Genomic DNA, 19,403 nt, shown 5'->3' with positions numbered 1-19,403 from the left:
AAAAGTCCCATGGACAGAGTTTGCCAATCCTAAGACCCGTTGGAGTCACTTTCAAGCTTAAATATTTTTCCAAAAGCTTAATGTCATAAAAGAGGTTCATTTCTTTAACCATCAGCCGTTCTAACTGAATGAACTGCACATTGTGATCAGGTTCACCATATAACACCTTAAGTCCTTATCAACAAGCTCGGCTTCATGCTTTCTCAGAAGCTCAGTAAAAAGCAGCCTGTTGACATCCACTGGGGTTTTGAAAACACCTGGCATGGCATCTGCTCCTTCCAACGACATGATAAAGACAATCCTAAATGAAAAAATAAGTAGAAGAAGCACCACAGGAGCAAAAGGTAGGTTGCAAAGTGTTTTAATTCACAGCTAGTAGCACTGGCACCTCGGCTTTTTGCCTTCAGTGGACATAATGTATAATTAAGAGCCATTCTTTTATACAAAAATCAAAACTGTTAAACTATTAATTAGCTTAAAGTGACATATACCTAATCTAATAAATACATCTTCAGAATAACATACCAATTTAAATATATATAGAAAAGCACTTTAAATTTAACCAGTAACATATTATTGTGTTTTATTTTCTTATTTTAATATTTTAAATACAATTTAAATACCTCTGCTTTTAAACTGAGCATCTTGAACTCAAACAACCTGAACAGGCTAAACCTAATGCACTAAATTCACCTCTAAATTAAGACCCCTTGGTGACAATGTTCAATAATTTAAAATGAACTTGCTTTCCAATTCCAATAATTTCCTGAGTGTATCTCCCCCCTATACAATATCAGCTTGGCAAGAACAGTAAAGAAAAAAAACAGGACACATTTCCTTCATGCATATTAACAAAATGCTCTGTGACTGGACTTCTCATATTTTTATTCCGAATGTCTTTCAAATGTTCCATAATCCTAACCTTAATAGCCCTCTTGGCTTGACCAATATATCATTTGATGTCAACACAACCACAGCCTATAGCATACACCACCCCACATGAATAGCAACTGAATTTACCTTTGCACACAAACCTTTTACCATAAATAAAATTACCCGAAATATCTTTTATATATGTGTATATATTTTATAATCCTTGGTAAAATTTCAATGAGCAGTTACTTGAATTATTGGAAAGAGGAGAAAGATTAGGTTTTGTAACCAGGGATAATGTTAAAAAGTTGTACATAGAGAAACCATGTGACCCCACATTTTATGCCTTACCAAAAATACATAAGGATTTGTTGAACCCACCAGGGAGTCCTATTGTCTCAGAGGTGGGTTCATATTTACAAAATGTAGGTCTTTTTTTTTTATTTTTTATTGAAAAAAATACTTGAAAAGGGTTCCTGCGCATGTGGATAAATACTGAAGAGTTATATAAAGAAGTTAGAAAACTGTCTTGGCATGATGAATACTATTGGGTGGTGGTTGATGTTAACTCATTATACACGAACATTCAGCTAAAGTGGGGGTTAGAGGCTGAATGCTCATGGGTGATGGCCCTAGAACTGCTTTTGTGGTGAGGTTGTTGGAATTTTTCTTAACACACAACTATTTTAAGTTTGAGAATGATATTGTTCTTCAATTGAGAGGGACCGCAATGGGGCCATCATATGCCCCTACATATGCTGTGCTATATATGTTTGTTTTTTTGAAAGAAAATGTATCTATACTACAGAATTTTATAGAAGATATGTTGTGTTGTTTAAGCAATACATTGATGATCTTACTTTTCTTTGCAAGGGTGACCCACGTGAGTTTGACTTACTCTTTTCAGATTTGAATTCTAATGATCATAATCTTAAGTTTTCTATTGTTAAAAGGTGATTCCACAATTGAATTTTTGGATGTGGAATTCTATGTGGACTTGGAGAAGACTGTTCAGTTTAGACCTCATAGGAAAGCTACTTCAGTAAATAGTTTTTTTACATGCAGATAGCATGCAGCCCCGCATTTACTTAATTCTTTGTCTGTGGTGAATTCAAGCATATTCCCCATAATACTTCTGAGGAGGTTTGTCAGATGAAATCTCTCTTGAAAGCTAAAAATAGGCTCCAAGAAAGAGGGTATAGTGAAGAGATTCTGCAACATGACTTGGATGAAGTTATAAATGGTAAACATGGAGGTAAAAAAATGAGTATGAAGAGTCATAATAATATAATAAGTGAGGTAGAACGGAAGGAGCTCTTTTTTGTATCTAAATTTTCCAGTTTTTTGGAGACCATGAGAAAAATCATTTTGGATCTGTGGCATGTTGTATGTGAGGATATAATTGTGAGGACATTTATTTCCCAGATTCATTAGAGTCTCTTATGGGCACTGTGCCAATTTGAAGGAACTCTTAAATATGGGATGTTCCAGTGGTTCACGGGAACCCTTGGTTGTGTTCGCCTGTGGGCACTGTAAAGTATGCACATATATAAAAGATATTTTGGGTAATTTTACTTGTGGTAAAAGGTTTGTGTGCAAAGGTAAATTCAGTTGCTATTCATGTGGGGTGGTGTACGCTATAAGCTGTGGTTGAGCTGACATCAAATGATATATTGGTCAAACCAAGAGGGCTATTGAGGTTAGGATTATGGAACATTTGAAAGACATTCGGAATAAAAATATGAGAAGTCCAGTAGCAGAGTATTTTGTTCATAAGCATTAAGGAAATGTGTCCTGTTTTTTCTTTACTGTTCTTGCCCAGCCGGTATTATAAGAGGGGGGGGGGGGGGGAGATGCACTCAGGAAATTATTGGAATTGGAAAGCAAGTTCATTTTAAATTATTGAACATCGTCACCAAGGGGTCTTAATTTAGAAGTGAATTTAGTGCATTAGGTTTAGCCTGTTCAGGTTGTTTGAGTTGTTCAAGATGCTCATTTTAAAATCAGAGGTATTTAAATTGTATTTAAAATATTAAAATAAGAAAATAAAACACAATAATATGTTACTCTTTAAATTAAAAGTGCTTTTCTATATATATTTAAATTGGTATGTTATGCTGAAGATGTATTTATTAGATTAGGTATATGTCACTTTAAGCTAATTAATGGTTTAAAGGTTTTGATTTTTGTATAAAAGAATGGCTGTTAATTATGCATTATGTCCGTTGAAGGCGAAAAGCTGAGGTACCAGTGCTACTAGTTGTGAATTAAAACACTTTACAACCTACTTTTTGCTCCTGTGGTGTTTCTTCTATTTGCTTTTAACAATCAGAACTGCCTGATCTTCAGCATCCCTTATGTAATCAATTTTTGCCTATTATTGTGGTACAGTCTTCTCTACAACATCCGATTGTAAAGAATTTCTGTATGTAGTTAAAAAAAAATGGTTTGGCACTTGGCACAGAGGACCAGTTCCCAACCTGTTAATGAGCTGCTTCCTGTGTCAAGGGTGCAGGGTTTGAATCTTTCCATCTTCATTTATCTCCTGTGTAACGCTGAGTAAGTCATTTAACCAGACAATGGTTTGAAGAATTGGAAATTTGTGCTAGGCTTCTTAATGGTCTCCAGGACTGAACGACTAGTAACTATGAACCTGATGTCATTATTTGAAAGACATTTCCTATTGCATAGCTAATCTAGTTCAGGAATTGTTATGGCAAAATCAGCAGCACACTTTTTAATGCAGCTCAGGCACTTGCTGATGAAGCACTTAAATGCAATTTTTTTTGCCAGAAGCAGCTTCAGCATTTATGATACTTCTCTTTAATGTAGATTTGTTCAGATGACTATTACTTCTGCAGGGATTGTGCATATCGACTTAGCAAATGTTATTAGATGGTTAATGTGTCTTATGCTCTCATAAATACTCTTCTCTTCTGTTTAAACTGTGCTACACCTGGCTGATTCTTATGGTATGATGCTAGTGATCTTTATACAGTTTCATGTAGCTCATCCAAAGCTAACAGTAAAGTACATTTTAATTTATTTCTTCATAACAATATGGGGTGTACACAGTTAAACTGGCTGTAACTGTTGTTGGTGGTGGGGGGTTCTTTTTATGGGTGAAAGAACTGTATGTTGTCATCTGGTCATCTTTAAACATTCTTTAATCTGACTTTGCACAACAGAGTGTTTGTGCATGTGCATGCTTGTGTGTGTGTGTGTTTGTGAGACAGAGAGAGACACAATTATGCTGGAATACTTTGGCTAGTGTGGGTTTGAGTGAAATTAATTTGAAATGTGTGGCTTTGCTCATTATTTTTCTCATTTATTTTTGATACACATCTGAGAAGGAGCAGTCGACAATGTAACTATAATTGTTGGGTTTGGGAGTGTCTGTGTTTAAAAATGACTGACCCTGCTGAGCTGATAAAGTTACAAAATGCTTAGTCTGTCTTTGTAGGACTAGTATTCATTTGAGTAAAGCAAACTGGAATATTTTTACCATTCTACAATCAGGCATGTGACGTGCACATAGCTGAAAAAGTGGCTGTAATTGTTGAGTATGGATATTGATTGATTATAAGGATAGCAGTTTGAAAGGCCTGTTTTGGTTAAAATGCCCTGAAATTGGGTCTTTTTTTTCCCAATTATTGGTTTATACATTTTGTTTCTCTGCTTACTGGAAAAAATGTTCAAAACTACAAATGTAAAATGCACTCTTGACAAATGTTGCTGTATTAAACAAGAAATATGATATAAATGATATAAAACTATCAGGAAGATGAATCAAATAATGCATGCAGTTATGCATGATCCTAAAAATGTATTCAGGAGGATGATGGCTTGAAAACATCCCTGAGTGCATGATACACACACCATCACTGTCCAGATGCATTTTCAATGAATGTGAGTTTCAAGGAAAGAGAAATTTACTGTTGTTCTTGCTATGTCCGTTTTCAGTGTGAGAGTGTTTTGTCTTGTTTTGTTAGTTTAGCAAATGGCCACCTGTGTTTGTGCAATAAAATTTGATACAAAAGTTTTAAATTACATTCAAATCTCTGTAATCATTGTAAATGCAAAGAAAACAGAATACACACTGACAGGTTTGAACAGTGTTTATGGTAACTGGGGAGACAGTCAAGTAATGGGGCACTGATATGGCTGGTTGGGGGGCTATTGCATTATCCTGCCTAGGGGCCCATTTGACCATGATCCAGCCCTGACTGTGCTTATTTATTAGAATATATATATAGATTTTTTTTCTGTGCAAGTAGTCTGAACTACTGTGTAACTGCTTACATTTTTGTTTATGAAATCTTTTGTATTTCACCTGAGTTGAGCCGGAACTTGGTCAATACTAATCAGTTTACAAACCTTTGTAAACAACGTATATATACATATAAATCTATATGGGTCTACTTCAAAATATCAAAAGACCACTTACTCGAATCCCAAATCATCGAGATGACAATACCAAAACCACATATCCGCAAACCATCAAAAACGTTCACCGAGAAAGGAACCACTTGGCCACCATGGGGAAGTTTGCCCTTTCCACCACTATAGTGTGATCTCGGAGTTGGTATATTTAGTAAGAAGGGGTATTTGGTGGGTTTTACTTGCTTTGTTGTGTGTATTTTGTCCTGGTGGCCAAGTGGTTACTTTCCTGGTGAACATTTTCAACAGTTTAATGGTTCACGGATATGTGGTTTCAATACTGTCATCTCGATAAATTGGGAATCAAGTAAGTGCTCCTTCGATATTTTCAAGTCAACCCATATACGTACATATATATATATATATATATATATATATATATATATATATATACACACACACACATATACAAGGTAAGCACAGTTAAAGCAAACAGCACAGAGAAATTATATACACCAAGTGCAAGAGAGACAAACTGATAAGTAGTTAAGTACTCAGTAAAGAGAAATTATATGGTATACGTACAAGAGAGTCAAAATGATAAGTAAGCCCTAAATTGGACTCTCTCTCTCCAGCTCCATCATCTTAATATGAGCTCTTAAATTACATTTCATATCACCAATGCATACAGAACCATTTTATCTATTGATCCTGCCATGTATCCTTAGATGGTCTGACCTATCAATGACTCAATAGCATTAAAGTACTTTGTGTATTCACTCATTTATTTTCTCATACATGCTTTATCTCTTTCAGGTCCACAGGGGAGCAAAACCCTATCATTCACAGAGTACAAAGCAGAGAACTAAGCTTTGATGGGTTCCCAGTTCTTCATATGATACACACATATGCAAAGACGTGCACACACCTACAGAAAGGCCATGCAAAATGCACAGAATTCAACCGAGACAGCACCCTAAATTGTTATAATTTTTCATGTTATTAATAGCAGCCAACACCCAGCTTGATATGGTGACTGTCTTCCAACTGATGCGTATCAGCAAAGGTAGCCAGATATGTCTTCTCAAATGAATGCTAGCTGTGCTGAGCAGCACTCTTTAAAATATACTCTACAGTACTACAGAAAATACTGCCTTGTTCAGAAGGGTCACCATAAAGCTGCTCTACAGCATTTTGTACTATATCTTTCCCACACAGATCCATCTAGTGACACAGGTACACCTTCGTTAGTCAAAACACACAAACCCATTTTCATACCAATCCACCACTAACTTACTGCAGCACCTTCACTAGTCACCATACATAGTACCCTCTGCCATGCCATTTTTCCACTAACTTACTATGATATATTCATCATAGTGCCTTTGCTAGTCAGCATGCATAGTACCTCGGTTTTACCATTTCTCCATTAACTTACTGCAGTACATTTATCACAACTCTTTCAGTTCACCTGTTTGATTCCTCCACACATCTGCATTACCATACTCACCAAAATGCCTAAACTTCTCTATGCCAATACAGATTACAGTAGAGAGTCTATTATCCAAAACTAACTGGGACCTAGGGTAGTTCGGATAAGCAAGCATATAACTGAACTGGATAAAAAACTTCTAAAATCTTGTTTTTTTCTGCATGCAGGAATACAATTTTCAACCATTCAGTGATTCCAGTAGACAATAAAGAATATTTTCACACACAAGCAGGCTACAAACTCTAAAAACATGCTCAAGTGAATATGTATTCTTCTTCTTCTTTCGGCTTTTCCCGGTTAGGGGTCACCACAGCGGATCACCTGTCCACTCATGATTGGCAGTGGAGTTTTTACAGTGTCAAGTTGCCAGCCCGGTGCCCAACCTTCCACAGAAGGCACACACATGCACGTACTCACACCTAAGGCCAATTTAGAGTGTACAATCCACCCACAGCATGTCTTTGGGATGTGGGGGGAAACCCACGCGACCACAGGAAGGACATGCAGACTCCGCACAGAAGGCACCCCAGTAGAGGACTGAACCAGAGAACCTCTTGCTGTGAGGTAGCAACGCTAACTGCTGCACCACCGTGGCCGCCCTGCTCAAGTGAATATGTATAATGTTTACATATTCAGACTTTTATGATTTTTCCTACCCGAAAACTTTGGAAGGCTGGTTCAGATAACTGACAGTTCGGATAATCGATATTCAGATAAAATCGACTCTCTAGTGTATTTGGCACTTTCCCTTCTTCCATGTAATTCTTCTATTCATTTAATTCCAGCAAACCTGCTATCCAGAGCATCTTGTTGGATATCCCACCAAGAGTTTCTGACCTTGCTATTAGAACCTGGGTGTTAATTCCTTCACATAGGTTCATAGGTGTGTACTAGGCTAATGTCCCTGGAGCCTTTACAAGCCTAGCCCATAGGATTATCCTGGCATTGTGCCACCCAACCTTAGTTCCCAGTGCCTCTGTCAAGTATAGCCACTGAAATGATCCCTGGGGTGAATTTTCTATTTCCCATCCACTCATCAAGATTTCTCTTGAAGAAAGCCAGTGAGATGCTCTGTTTGACATGTATGGGAAGTCTATTCCATAGCATGGGCAGTCTCTGGGTTATGAACCTGTCCCTCTAGCATGTTCTGTTGATTGCGGTAATGAGGTTTCTAGTGTGTGTGGTATGGAGGGATTGGGATTTCTTTAGATGTAGCATTTCTAACAGAGCTGGGTCAGACATGGCTCTGTAAGTCAAGCAGAGATTGCTTCTAAGTAGGCAATATAGTTAGAATTTTTTTAATCTGTCTATATAGGACAAGTGTTTAAGGCCTAGGATCCTCTTTGTGAAGTACTTTTGTGGCCTTTCCAGTTGTTGCAGGTGTCTAGTGAGGTACATGCCAAATGGGGCATGGTACTCGATGATTGGCCTAATGAAGGAAGAGTAGAGGGAGGCAATGACCTCTTTCTTCCAGGATGCAAAACCCTTAGTAATGAGATGTACCATACAGAAGGACTTTCTGACCACAGTGACAATGTGGTGGCCAAAAGAGAGGTTGCTGTCAACCTGTGTTCCCAGATTTCTTATAACGCCTTCTGTGTTCAATGGACTACCATCAATGTGGTAATTCATGGGAACTGGGTTTTTCGCAAAGGGGATGACAACACATTTTTTGGTATTGCTCTTAAGGCTATGGTTCTGACACCTGTCATTGGTGTCAATGAGGCCTTTCTGTAAGATGTCAACATCACTTGAGGAGTTAATAATGGCTCCCAACTTGCAATTGTCTGCGAACTTTGTTAGCCAGAGTCCCTTCATGTTGGACTGGACCTCAGAGAAATAGATACCAAACAGGAGAGGACCCAGGACCAATCCCTGTGGGACTCCACTCGTGACTGGTCAGCAGTCTGATTTGGAGCCAGCTACTTTAACACTCTGGGTTCTATCTGTGAGCCAGTTTGCAACCCACCTAGAGATGTGGGGGTTGATGCCTAGCTTAGTGAGTTTTTCTATAATTCTTGAGTGCGGAATGGTATCAAAGGTCTTGGCCAGATCAAGGTAGGCTGTATGAGCCACCTTGCCTTCATCCACAGCTCTGGTGACTGACTCAACGAAGTCAACCAAGTTGAGCAGGCATGATCTACCCTTCCCAAAACCAAACTGCGTGGTATCCAGAGTTTGGAGATTCCCTATATCCTTGTTTATTAAGTCCATGATGATGCATTCCATAGCTCTACATATCAGACTTGTCAGGCTAATGGGGCGATAGTTCCCAGGGTCTGTAGTCGCTCCTCCTTTGTGGAGAGGGATGACTATAGCAGTGTGGCATTTGGTAGGGAAAAAGCCTGAGGTGTGGCTGTGACTGAACAGCGCACACAGGTGAGGTGCCAGTTCACTCTGTAGTCCATGTAGAACATAGCCAGGGATATTGTCAGGTCCCATAGAAGCTGTATTCTTGGCCTTGGACAGTGCTGTTTTAACCTGTGCTGCAGTAATACTGGGTGCCTGGCAATCTACTGGTATTGTGATTGGTCTTTTGGGGGGTAAAGTTGGCAAATGAATATGTCAGCTAGTATATTGGCAATATCTGTTGGCTCTGTATAGGAGGTACCATTGTGCAGTAGCTCAGAGGAAATCTGGGTATTGCCGTGGAGATTCTATACATAACTATAGAAGGCCTTGTGGTTGTCTTTACTATCTGCTGCAATATTGTTTTCATAGCTAGCTTTAGAGGATTTGATGAGGGATCTCAACTTTTTTGTTGAAGCTGTTAAGGGAGTTTTTCCAGTCTTGGGACTTCACCTTATTCTGCATCAGTTTCCTCCTTCTATTGTACAGTTTGTTTATGGCAGGGAACCACCAGATTGGCTTCCTTTTTTTGGAGGAGAGCATCTTGGTTCTATTAGGTATGGCGAGATCCATGCATTTGTGAACGTGTTTGTACAGTGCATTGGTGTATGATTCGGCAGTCATACAACTATTCCCCATTTGCATGGTTGCCGTGAAGTTAGCGACCTCTGTTTTTAGGAGCCCAAAGTTAGCTTTGGAGACATTTTCCATGGTAGTTACCTTTGCAAGGGAGGGGGGTATGGAATTCCAAGGTGATTAGTTTGTGGTCGGATCTAACCAGGGAGGAGTTGACTACTGGTGTAGAGCAACGATCACCCATGTTAGTAATGACCAGGTCAAGGATGTTGCTACCTGTAGTGGGGGCAAGAACAAGCTGGTCCAGAGCACTGGAATTAATGAATTACAGGAAAAGTTGGACATGGGCGAGTGTACTGGTACACGAGTAGTTTTCCCAGTTAATGGAAGGGTGGTCATCCAGTATGAGAGTATTAGGTTGGACCCTAATATTCACCAGGGTGCTTAGGAATGTGGAGTGCGAGTATTGGGACATGGATGGGGACCTATTACAGGCTACGACCTGAATTGCTGTCTTACCCAATGCTGCACCTGAAGTATCTCTGATGCATTATGTTGGGCTACCAGTCTCGAGGTGTGTGCATCCTTTAAGAATATGGAAACACCACTGCCTTTGGAGCTTCAGTCCAAGTTCTGGGGCTGAAAGGTGTTGAATGAGTTATAGCCTGGTAGTGCAGGGTTGCCTTCTGCTGCCTTGAACCAAGTCTCTGTTACAGCACAAATGTCGATGTTCTCCATTGTAAGGAGTGCTTTGAGCGAGTGCATTTTGAGATTTAGGCTTCTAACATTGAGCAGCATGACCCTCAGATTGCATTTGTTTGTAGAGGTTATGGTGGTAATTTGGTCTTTGAAACACAGCCTAAAAAAGGCACTGTAGGGGTGGCAAGAGCCTTGGCCAGTATCCGGAAGTCCAGGGGTGACAAATGCAGACCATCTCTGGCAAAGCATCGAGGTCTGTCAATCATGTCATCCCAGGCAGACAGATACTGGATCCCCTTAGAATGACACCAGAAACTTAGCCAATTGTTGAAATCAATCATTTTCTGCTTGTACTGTGGTATCATTCTGGGTAATGGTAGGATGTTGCTCAGGGCTAGGGTCATAGCTGCCTGGGCTACATAATCCGAGAGCCCCTCCATGTCTCTTTTCATGTGGTCCAGGGAGGTACATCTCAGGTCATCCACACCCACATGTACAATGACAGAGTCATATTTGTATCTGTTGTTGAGGGACCTGAGTACATGCATTATGTGGTGGATCCTGGCACCTGACAGGCAGCTGACTGTTCATCCTAGTTAGTGGGACATCAGTGTGCCTCACTATCGAGTCACCTATGACTAGTCTGGTGGGCATGCTGTTTTGCCTTCGGGACTTTGGTTGAGTGGCACACTGTTTAGTCACCTATGACTAGTCTGGTGGGCATACTGTTTTGCCTTAGGGGCTCTGGTTAAGTGGCACACTGTTTAGGAGAGTTATGTGTCTTGTGATTATATATATATATATATATATTACCATATTCATAAAGGATACTCACACCTCCAGGTTGGTGGCAACGCATGAAGCTTCGGAAACCATCCAGGTGCAACTAACAATAGGCAAAACTGCTCTACAAATTGTAGCATGCTACAGGCCACCCTCTCAAACTCAGGAACCCCACACAGCCTTCCTGAAGACACTGGAGGGTATAAATGTATCTCCAAACACCATCATATTGGGTGACTTCAACTACCCGAATATAGACTGGGAACATTACTCAAGCCCTAACTTTCTAGCCCAACGGTTCCTGGAGTTCATAAATTAAATGCCATGGAACAGCTAGTCACTGTTCCCACGAGAGGAGAAAATATACTAGATCTCATTGTCACAAACATGGGGACAAAATGCTCCACACCGAAGTATATCCCTCATTGGTGAGATCTGATCATAAACTAATCTCACTGGAAATCCACATCCCCCCACCCCAAACAAAAGACCATAGTGAAGAACTTCTCTAAAGCAAACTTGACACTACTCAAGACTGGTGTGGTATCCTTCAAGGCCCCTGAGTCAGAGGAAACCACAACCCGAGCGGAAGCCCCTACACATGCCTTCTATGAACACCTCCAGGACCGCATGGATCAGGCAATCCCAAATAAAACCAAGACTCTTTCCACAAAGGGCAAACGTCCAGTCTGGTGGACCCCAGCCATTAACAAACTTTACAATAAGAGGAGAAAGCTATTACATGATAGAACAAAATCCATAAAAGGAAGTCACCCCTGATCATTATTAGCAAAAAATACGAGCACTCATAAAATCAACTAAGGCCAATTTTGAGAGAAAAATTGCCATGGATTCAAAGGACAATCATAAGGCCTTTTTCAGCTATGTTAGGAACCTGGGTGGAAACTCACAGATATGCTCAGAATTAGTCCAAATGATACAAAAATCACTGAACCCACAGACATTGCCAACATACTGGCAGACAGGTTCAGTGCAAACTTCACCCCCCCCCCTAAGGAGAGATAACTATCCCAGCCGAGTGTAGCCTCCCGGACATCTCAAATGCGCAGGTGAAAGCTGCTCTCTCTAAAGCTAAAAACACAGCATCAATGGGACCGGATGGTGTCCACGGCTGTGTGCTACGAGCTAAATGAGGAATTAAACCCGCACATAAGGCAGCTGTTTAATCTCAGCCTTACCACAGGATACGTGCCCAAGGAGTGGCGACGGCAACTGTGGTCCCACTCCACAAAGGTGGCGCCTCTACGGACCCTGGTAATTACCGCCCCATAAGCTTAACAAGTCTAGTCTGCAAAGCTATGGAGAGGATCATAATGGAGCTCATAAACAAAGATATAGGGGACTTGCAGACATTGGACCCGACCCAGTTTGGCTTTGTCAAGGGAAGATCATGCCTTTTGAACTTGGTCGACTTCTTCAAATAGTCACCAAGGCCATTGATGAGGAAAGGCAGTCCATACAGCCTACCTTGACCTTGCAAAGCTTTGACACAATACCCCACTGGTATTGTAGAAAAACTTACCAGCTTAAATGTAAACCCATATGTCACAAGATGGGTTGCAAACTGGCTTAAGGACAGAACCCACAGGGTTAGAGTTGCTGGCGCTGTGTCAGACTCCAAGCCGGTCACAAGTGGTGTCCCACAGGGCTCAGTCCTTGGCCCCTATTGTTTGGCATCTACTTCTCAGAAGTACAGGCCAACATGGGAGGACTTTGGCTGACAAAGTTTGCAGATGACTGCAAACTGGGCCATAGTGGAAAGTGCATCGGACACTGATATCCTTCAGAAGGGACTCACGGAAACAGATAGCTGGTGCCAGAGCCATGGCCTGAAGTTAAATGCCAAAAAATGTATAGTCATACCCTTCGGGAAAAACAAGGTAACCCCAAGCTACCATATAGGTGGCAATCCACTAAGCACAGAAGAGGTTATCAGGGACCTGGGGACCCAGGTTGACAGTGGCCTTTCTTTGACACTCACATTGCTAGAGTGGTTAGAAAGACCTTCTACATTGCCCACCTGGTCATGAAGGGATTCACATCCAGATCTGGTGAGGTCATTGTTCCCTGTACTCTTCACTTATGAGACCAATGATCGAGTACAATCCCCCATTCGGGATGTATCTCACCCGACATCTGCAGCAACTGGAGAGACCCCAAAAGTTCCTCACCAAAAGGATAAAGGACTCCAAAATCTGTCGTATGCTGCCAGATTGAAGAAACTCCAGCTCTATTCAGTCGCATACCGCCTGCTCAGAGGTGACATGTGCCTGACATACAAGGCCATGTCCAACCCGGAATTAATGGACATGCTCCACCTCAAAAATCCAAATCCACCAAAACCACTAGAGCAAGCGACTTAAACCTTAGCACGGATATAAATAGGACGTGCTGGAGGGATAGATTTATCACTCAGAGACTCCCTATGCTGTGGAATAAAATCCCGGTCCATGTGAGGCAGAGCACCTCGCTGACTCTGTTCAAGAGAATTCTAGACCTGTGGATGGGAGATCGAGGGGGAATCATCTCTGGGTCACTGCTGGACAGAGCACAACAAACTAATGGGCACAGTATTTTTCATATAAGGGGTAAAGCCACAATAATTTGGGCTAGGCTTATAAATGCCTTAGGGCAGATAGCCTAGTATAAACCTATGAACCTATGAACCTATGTTGTGTTGTGGTGATCGAGTGCGTTTCTGCCTTAGAGGTCTCTGCTGTTTGGGTAGATTTTTATTGAGAGCCTCCACGAAGGTGGGTGTGTGGTTTGAAGGCAGTGCTAGTGTGTGTTCTGGAGGGCTGTGTGTTCCACGTGGTGTAGTGCAAGTGTTGACCTTCTCCTCTTGACCAGCTCTTCCAGTCTTGGCTGGAGAGTGCATGACAGCCTCCTGTCTGTCACAGCTGTCATCACTGCTAGTCACTGCCTTCCCTAACTCTGGAACTGACCTTTTTCATGCTTCTGTTAAAGCTCACTTATTTCTCCCTTACGTCTGTACTCCATAACACAACCTTCTCATTAGCATTCATTTCATTTTTTCCTGTTCTCACCACTCATTGTTTTTTCCCCTGTTCCTGGAATCTGCCAGTTATACGTTTCTGTTAAAACTCTCACTTTGTTCATTATTCTCAACTTATTTTTAGCATTTGCTATTCATTCACCAGACTGCATCTCTCAATCTCAGAGCAAAAATTCTGTACAAATCCAAAACTAATGGGGGACAAAAGCCTAAAATCAGGAACAAATTTAAAATATTGCCGTTATAAACCTAAAAAGTTGCTAAAATAACAGGTTTTGCATTAGCAACTCTGGCTCTTAATTTTATGTCATAATTTAATGATTCCAATCCTCTGTGATTTACAGAAAAACAGGAACAAACCAAAAATATAAGGCAAAAATCCAGATATTCAGTTATATTCTAGACATTTGAAAAGGCATGCTCTGATTATTATTTAAACTACAGTGGTTATCAAAACATGTATTATGAACTACTTGTATTTTCCCTTCATGAACATGTCACACATCAGAAAAATAACATTATGACAGATGTGATGCTTGCAAATAAAATGCCTTCATGAACATGTCACACATCAGAAAAATAACATTATGACAGATGTGATACTTGCAAATAAAATATTTACCCAAATACACACATTCCTTTGTTGCAGCCAAAGTACATATTTATGGCTACAATCAAAAGTCTACACTAGTTAACCTCAAAACGTTTCCAACACATTTATATCATCACTATCCAACTGATACGGCAGTGACTCTTGTAAAAATGGAAGATAAGGAGGAAATTCTGCATACTGTTTGAGGATTTGATTCACACTTGGACAATGAAAAGAGTGGTGGGTACATCAAAAGTCTTCTACATTTCAAAATGAGGGCTGTGACCCTGCCCCATCTAACTTGCAAGCAAACAGTACAGAGTCTGAGTAAGCTTATTTTTTTGTAATTACTGCTGTGAAAGTTTTTTTTTTTCATAAATGTAGATTTTTTTTTTTTTAGGAGGATGGCATAGGAACAAAATGATCACACGCTATGATAACAGCAATATGTGCAATGCTCTATAATTATTCTTAGATATTTCTATCCTGGTACAGACACTTTAAAATGCGTTTCATGTACTTTAGATGTATATATCAATTTGTATTATTCCAAATTGCTTTCCGTTAATTTTCTGTAACTCATTTTCTTAATATTAAGACTACAGTTTCAGAGTCCATGAATATCCCGAACCACAATTCTACATATCAGACAGATTTTTTTCATGCAAATAAATGGTATACAACCCAGAATATCTTGAAAATACTCTTGGGCTTATAACTCAGTTACTTTTCCAGCCTAAAGTGATAGCTACTATGGTGAGAAAGATGATTCTTGTCTAGAAATGAATCTCAAAGTAACATTCCCTTAACTCTGGCAATCCTGTAGAGGACTTCTAGTCCATTAAAAAATATACCTTAGCTGCCCTGCAGATGGCTGCTAGACTATCAGGACTAATGCAGTGGAAGTCATAGACAAACACTTAAGCTGAGAGCATTAATACTTAGTCCTAGGGATCTGAACTAGGCTACAGTCCAAATGATTATATAAGAGCCTTCAGAACATCCTTAACAATGTCTGTGGCTTGTCTAACAAGTGATGTAGGCCAAAAGCCCTCATGTAATCTTGTAGTCTATTTTCAGGTTTACAAAACACATTGGGTTCAGCCAAACCTGTGCATTTAATGCAACTATTTTGTAATGATAAACAGAAGTAGACATACTGCTAATACACAAAGCTCCAACATTTCATAATTGGTATAAAAATCCTTGCATTTCTATAATCAGAATAAAAGTCTAAAGAGCTATATCTTGGGAATTGCCAAGATTTTTTTTTTGTTTTAACTGTTCCAAAAATAAAAGAAAAGTACTGATACAAACATAAATCATAGGAGAACTGCTTTGAAGAGAGCAAATTAAAAGGTTAACATTAAGTGTTAACAATGAACACTAAATTTGTATCGACATCACAATGTCTTCGGAAGGCACCGTTGTAATCCTGCTCATACACTAGTTACCCACATTTATTTATTCATCTATCAATATCTACTATATCCTATTCAGAGGCTGAAGAAAGCTGTAGCTTACCCCAATAAGTAGTCCTGGACGTTAGAACAGACCATACACACACACACACACACACACACACACACACACACACACACACACACACACACACACACACACACACACACACTATTGGCAACTTAAAAGGATCATGGATCACCAATTCATCTAATAGCATATGTTTGTATCAGAGTCAGAACTGAACAACATGTGGTGAAAATTCATGTAGACAACAGTGCTGAGATCCAGACACCACAAAGAATGCACCTAGCAAGTAAAATAACTAAAGAACCAATGTAGTGGGGCTGCAGTGCAAGAGCTGCATTTCTGTACCACCTACCCATAATGCACCCACCTGCACATTTGAATTTACATCTTTGCCCCCGCCCCAAGTTGTGATGCAACTTTCTAGACTAATTTTGATAAGTCTTGGGTAAAGTAATACTTCTTTCATTTCTGTATCCACAATCTTGGTAGAAATCAGCAAAGATAAAGTATGCCAAAAATACTTCATAATTAAGAAATATATATTTCTTGAGCTGAATTTTTATGATTATTGTATTATCTTAGAAATCTCCATTGTACTACAAATCATTGTTTCATCTGTTGTTGATACTGTATTACTATCAGCCTATCTGAGATCTATAATAAATGTTTTCTGCATGCAGTTTGCACATCTTTGACACAGGACTAAAAATGATGCAACATTGTTTGTGAATATCTGCTTTTAAGGCTGATGTCTTTCCAGCACTGTGCATTATTAATGGCAAAGAAAGCTAAGCAAAATTCCTATCTCGGCCTATAGCATTTCAGTCCAGGTGCAGTTTAGTCATATACCCTGTTAACATATTGTAGGGCTGTCATGCTGTAGCCATGCAATACAGTTATTTAGAGTAATGGATGCCTGTGTCTGTCAAATGGTGGTCAGACAGGAACACAGTGTGCTACATGGAATACAAGTAAAGTAGGGCATCAGTGTCTATTGCTTTGCATTTCACAGTGTTTATATAATACTTATATGTCTTAGAATGACCTAATTCTTCCACTCTTTGGGGTTCATAGTACTCCCTGGGATGTCACCCTTTCATCAATGGTATTCATAAATCTTATATCTCTTATAGTGTCTATAGAGTTCCTTCCCCAACACAAACATGTCATTATGGCTCTGTTGAGAGTTTATATACACACACACACACTTTGCAACAGTGAGCCTGACCTTCACAGGGCAGAAATGTGGGACAGTACACTTTTCACATTGATTCACCACTCTTGCTACTGTTTTTAGGAAGCTATGAATCACTATAATAAGATGTTTCATACAAGCACAGACAGATGTCACACGCATTCCTAGTCTACTCTCATTTGAAGGCTGTTTATTCACACCAATATATACATATTTGCACACTCAACTTTCATCTTGTACCTAGCAAAGGAAAACAAAGAATTTTTAAATGTATGCTTTCTACCATAAAATTAAATTCTGTTATGGGGCATTGCGAGTATCTGTGCCCCCCAGCTTATAAAACTGAATTCCAGCTCACACATTGATAGAGAAAAGGATAAATAAATATACATATAAAAAGTCTTCATTTTGATTATTAGGAGTGTGGGGATTGCCTTCTGTGTGGAGTCTGCATGTCCTCCCTGCAGTTGGGTGGGCATTCAAAAGACATGCGTAAATGGGCATGCCTTGGTTGAAAGTCAAGCTGGCACCTCGGCGTTCGTCAAAATCTACTGCCAATCATTAGCGGACCGGAGTTCCACTGTGGTGACCCCTAACCGGGAATAGCCAAAAGACAACAACATGGTGAGATGTGACCTGATACCTTAGCAGGAGCAGCAAGCACTTACTGCTTTTTTATTTATAAGACAAATAGCAATAATGCCTTGTATGGGAGATTAGGGTATGTTAATGGAATGAGTTATGTTATTAATAGCTAATTCATTCTTTTTTATTGACTCTCTCTCCTCCTTTCTCCCAACCTCAGCATATCTAATCAGGTCATGTGCTTGTGACCTTTGTACAAAAGCAGGAATGTTGGAGCACTGCTGAAGACCTGTGTGTGACAGAAGTTGGAAAGGAGGTGTTTGAAACAGGAAGCTGTAATGAAGTCAAGATACAAGCTTTTGCATTGTTAATGCTCTCATACCAATCCCCACAGAAGTCCTTTTCAGGTATTTACAACCAATAAATTTCTAAATACTACTAGAAGTTTGCATTTGCCTATGTTTCTACATATCTGGTAAAATACATTTCACCTCCTTGTTTGTACTTCACTTTATCTCAATAATCACAGTCATTAGAATAGTTTATCACGCCTGCAATTTTAAACAGAGTTAAGAACAGAAGAAAGGAATAAAAGGAGTCCAACAAGCATTGACAACTGATAAAAAAGAAATACAATACTGTTCTTATAAACTTACAGCAAATTCTTCTGAAAAAACATCTTCCAGGTTAGTATCATTCTGTAAATGTTCCACCAGTTCAAGAAACCGCTGCAGCCTGCCTTCCATGAGTAAGAACTCTTCACAGTTGTTCAGTGTATGTCTCAAAGTATGCCTTTATACTTGTGTTATGTCTTTGTATTTCTGAGCAATAATTTTTACATTTGCCTTCAGTAATGATGATCAACATTTACCTCTTAGTTTCTTGTATATCTGAGCAGCTTTTTCTTGTACTGATTTACCTTTACTTCTGTGTATTAATGAAACTTTCCTGGTGCTGCCACTGTGTGCTAGCAAATCAGTGACTCCAGTCCTTCCCAGGTGCATCTGTTTTACATTTTATAATCATTCCTTACTAGCCTTTTCTCATCTAGGAACTTGGTGTTACAAAAAGTCTCTGTTATCACCCAGAGAAATGAGGAAGTAGAAGGCTTTCTGTAATATGAGTAAAAAAAAAAAAAGCTGCGGATCAGATAGCAGACGTTAAAACCTCTACAAGTGAGAAGTTACTTACTAAATAAGGGTGTTCCTCCTCCAAGGGCGGGGCTCTGGCAATTTTCTAGTTCACATATTATTTCTTAGAAACAGGTTCCTGACTTGTTTTCTAAAAAATGATAAATCAGCACAGCCTGAAGGCTAATCCAAATGAAAGTGATACAAGCTGAGAAGGTAGA

General features: G+C 39.7%; 1 protein-coding gene across 1 annotated transcript in view; it reads right to left on the bottom strand.

Moving 5' to 3' along the window:
* Positions 1-19,179, bottom strand: part of LOC122809305 (tyrosine-protein phosphatase non-receptor type 18-like) — a 1,521,908-nt gene extending 1,502,729 nt beyond the window's left edge. Inside the window, exon 1 of the mRNA XM_044080695.1 lies at positions 18,709-19,179. Within this exon, the coding sequence (XP_043936630.1) occupies positions 18,709-18,798 (90 nt within the window). The 5' untranslated portion in view covers positions 18,799-19,179. The remainder of the gene's footprint in view (positions 1-18,708) is intronic.
* Between the last annotated feature and the right edge of the window lie 224 nt (positions 19,180-19,403).

This window comes from Protopterus annectens, chromosome 8.part0 (assembly GCF_019279795.1).
Source record: "Protopterus annectens isolate FY-2018-M chromosome 8.part0, PAN1.0, whole genome shotgun sequence".
Lineage (NCBI taxonomy): Eukaryota > Metazoa > Chordata > Ceratodontiformes > Protopteridae > Protopterus > Protopterus annectens.
Note: the sequence above shows the minus strand (reverse complement) of the source record. Positions and strands in the feature narration are given on the sequence as shown.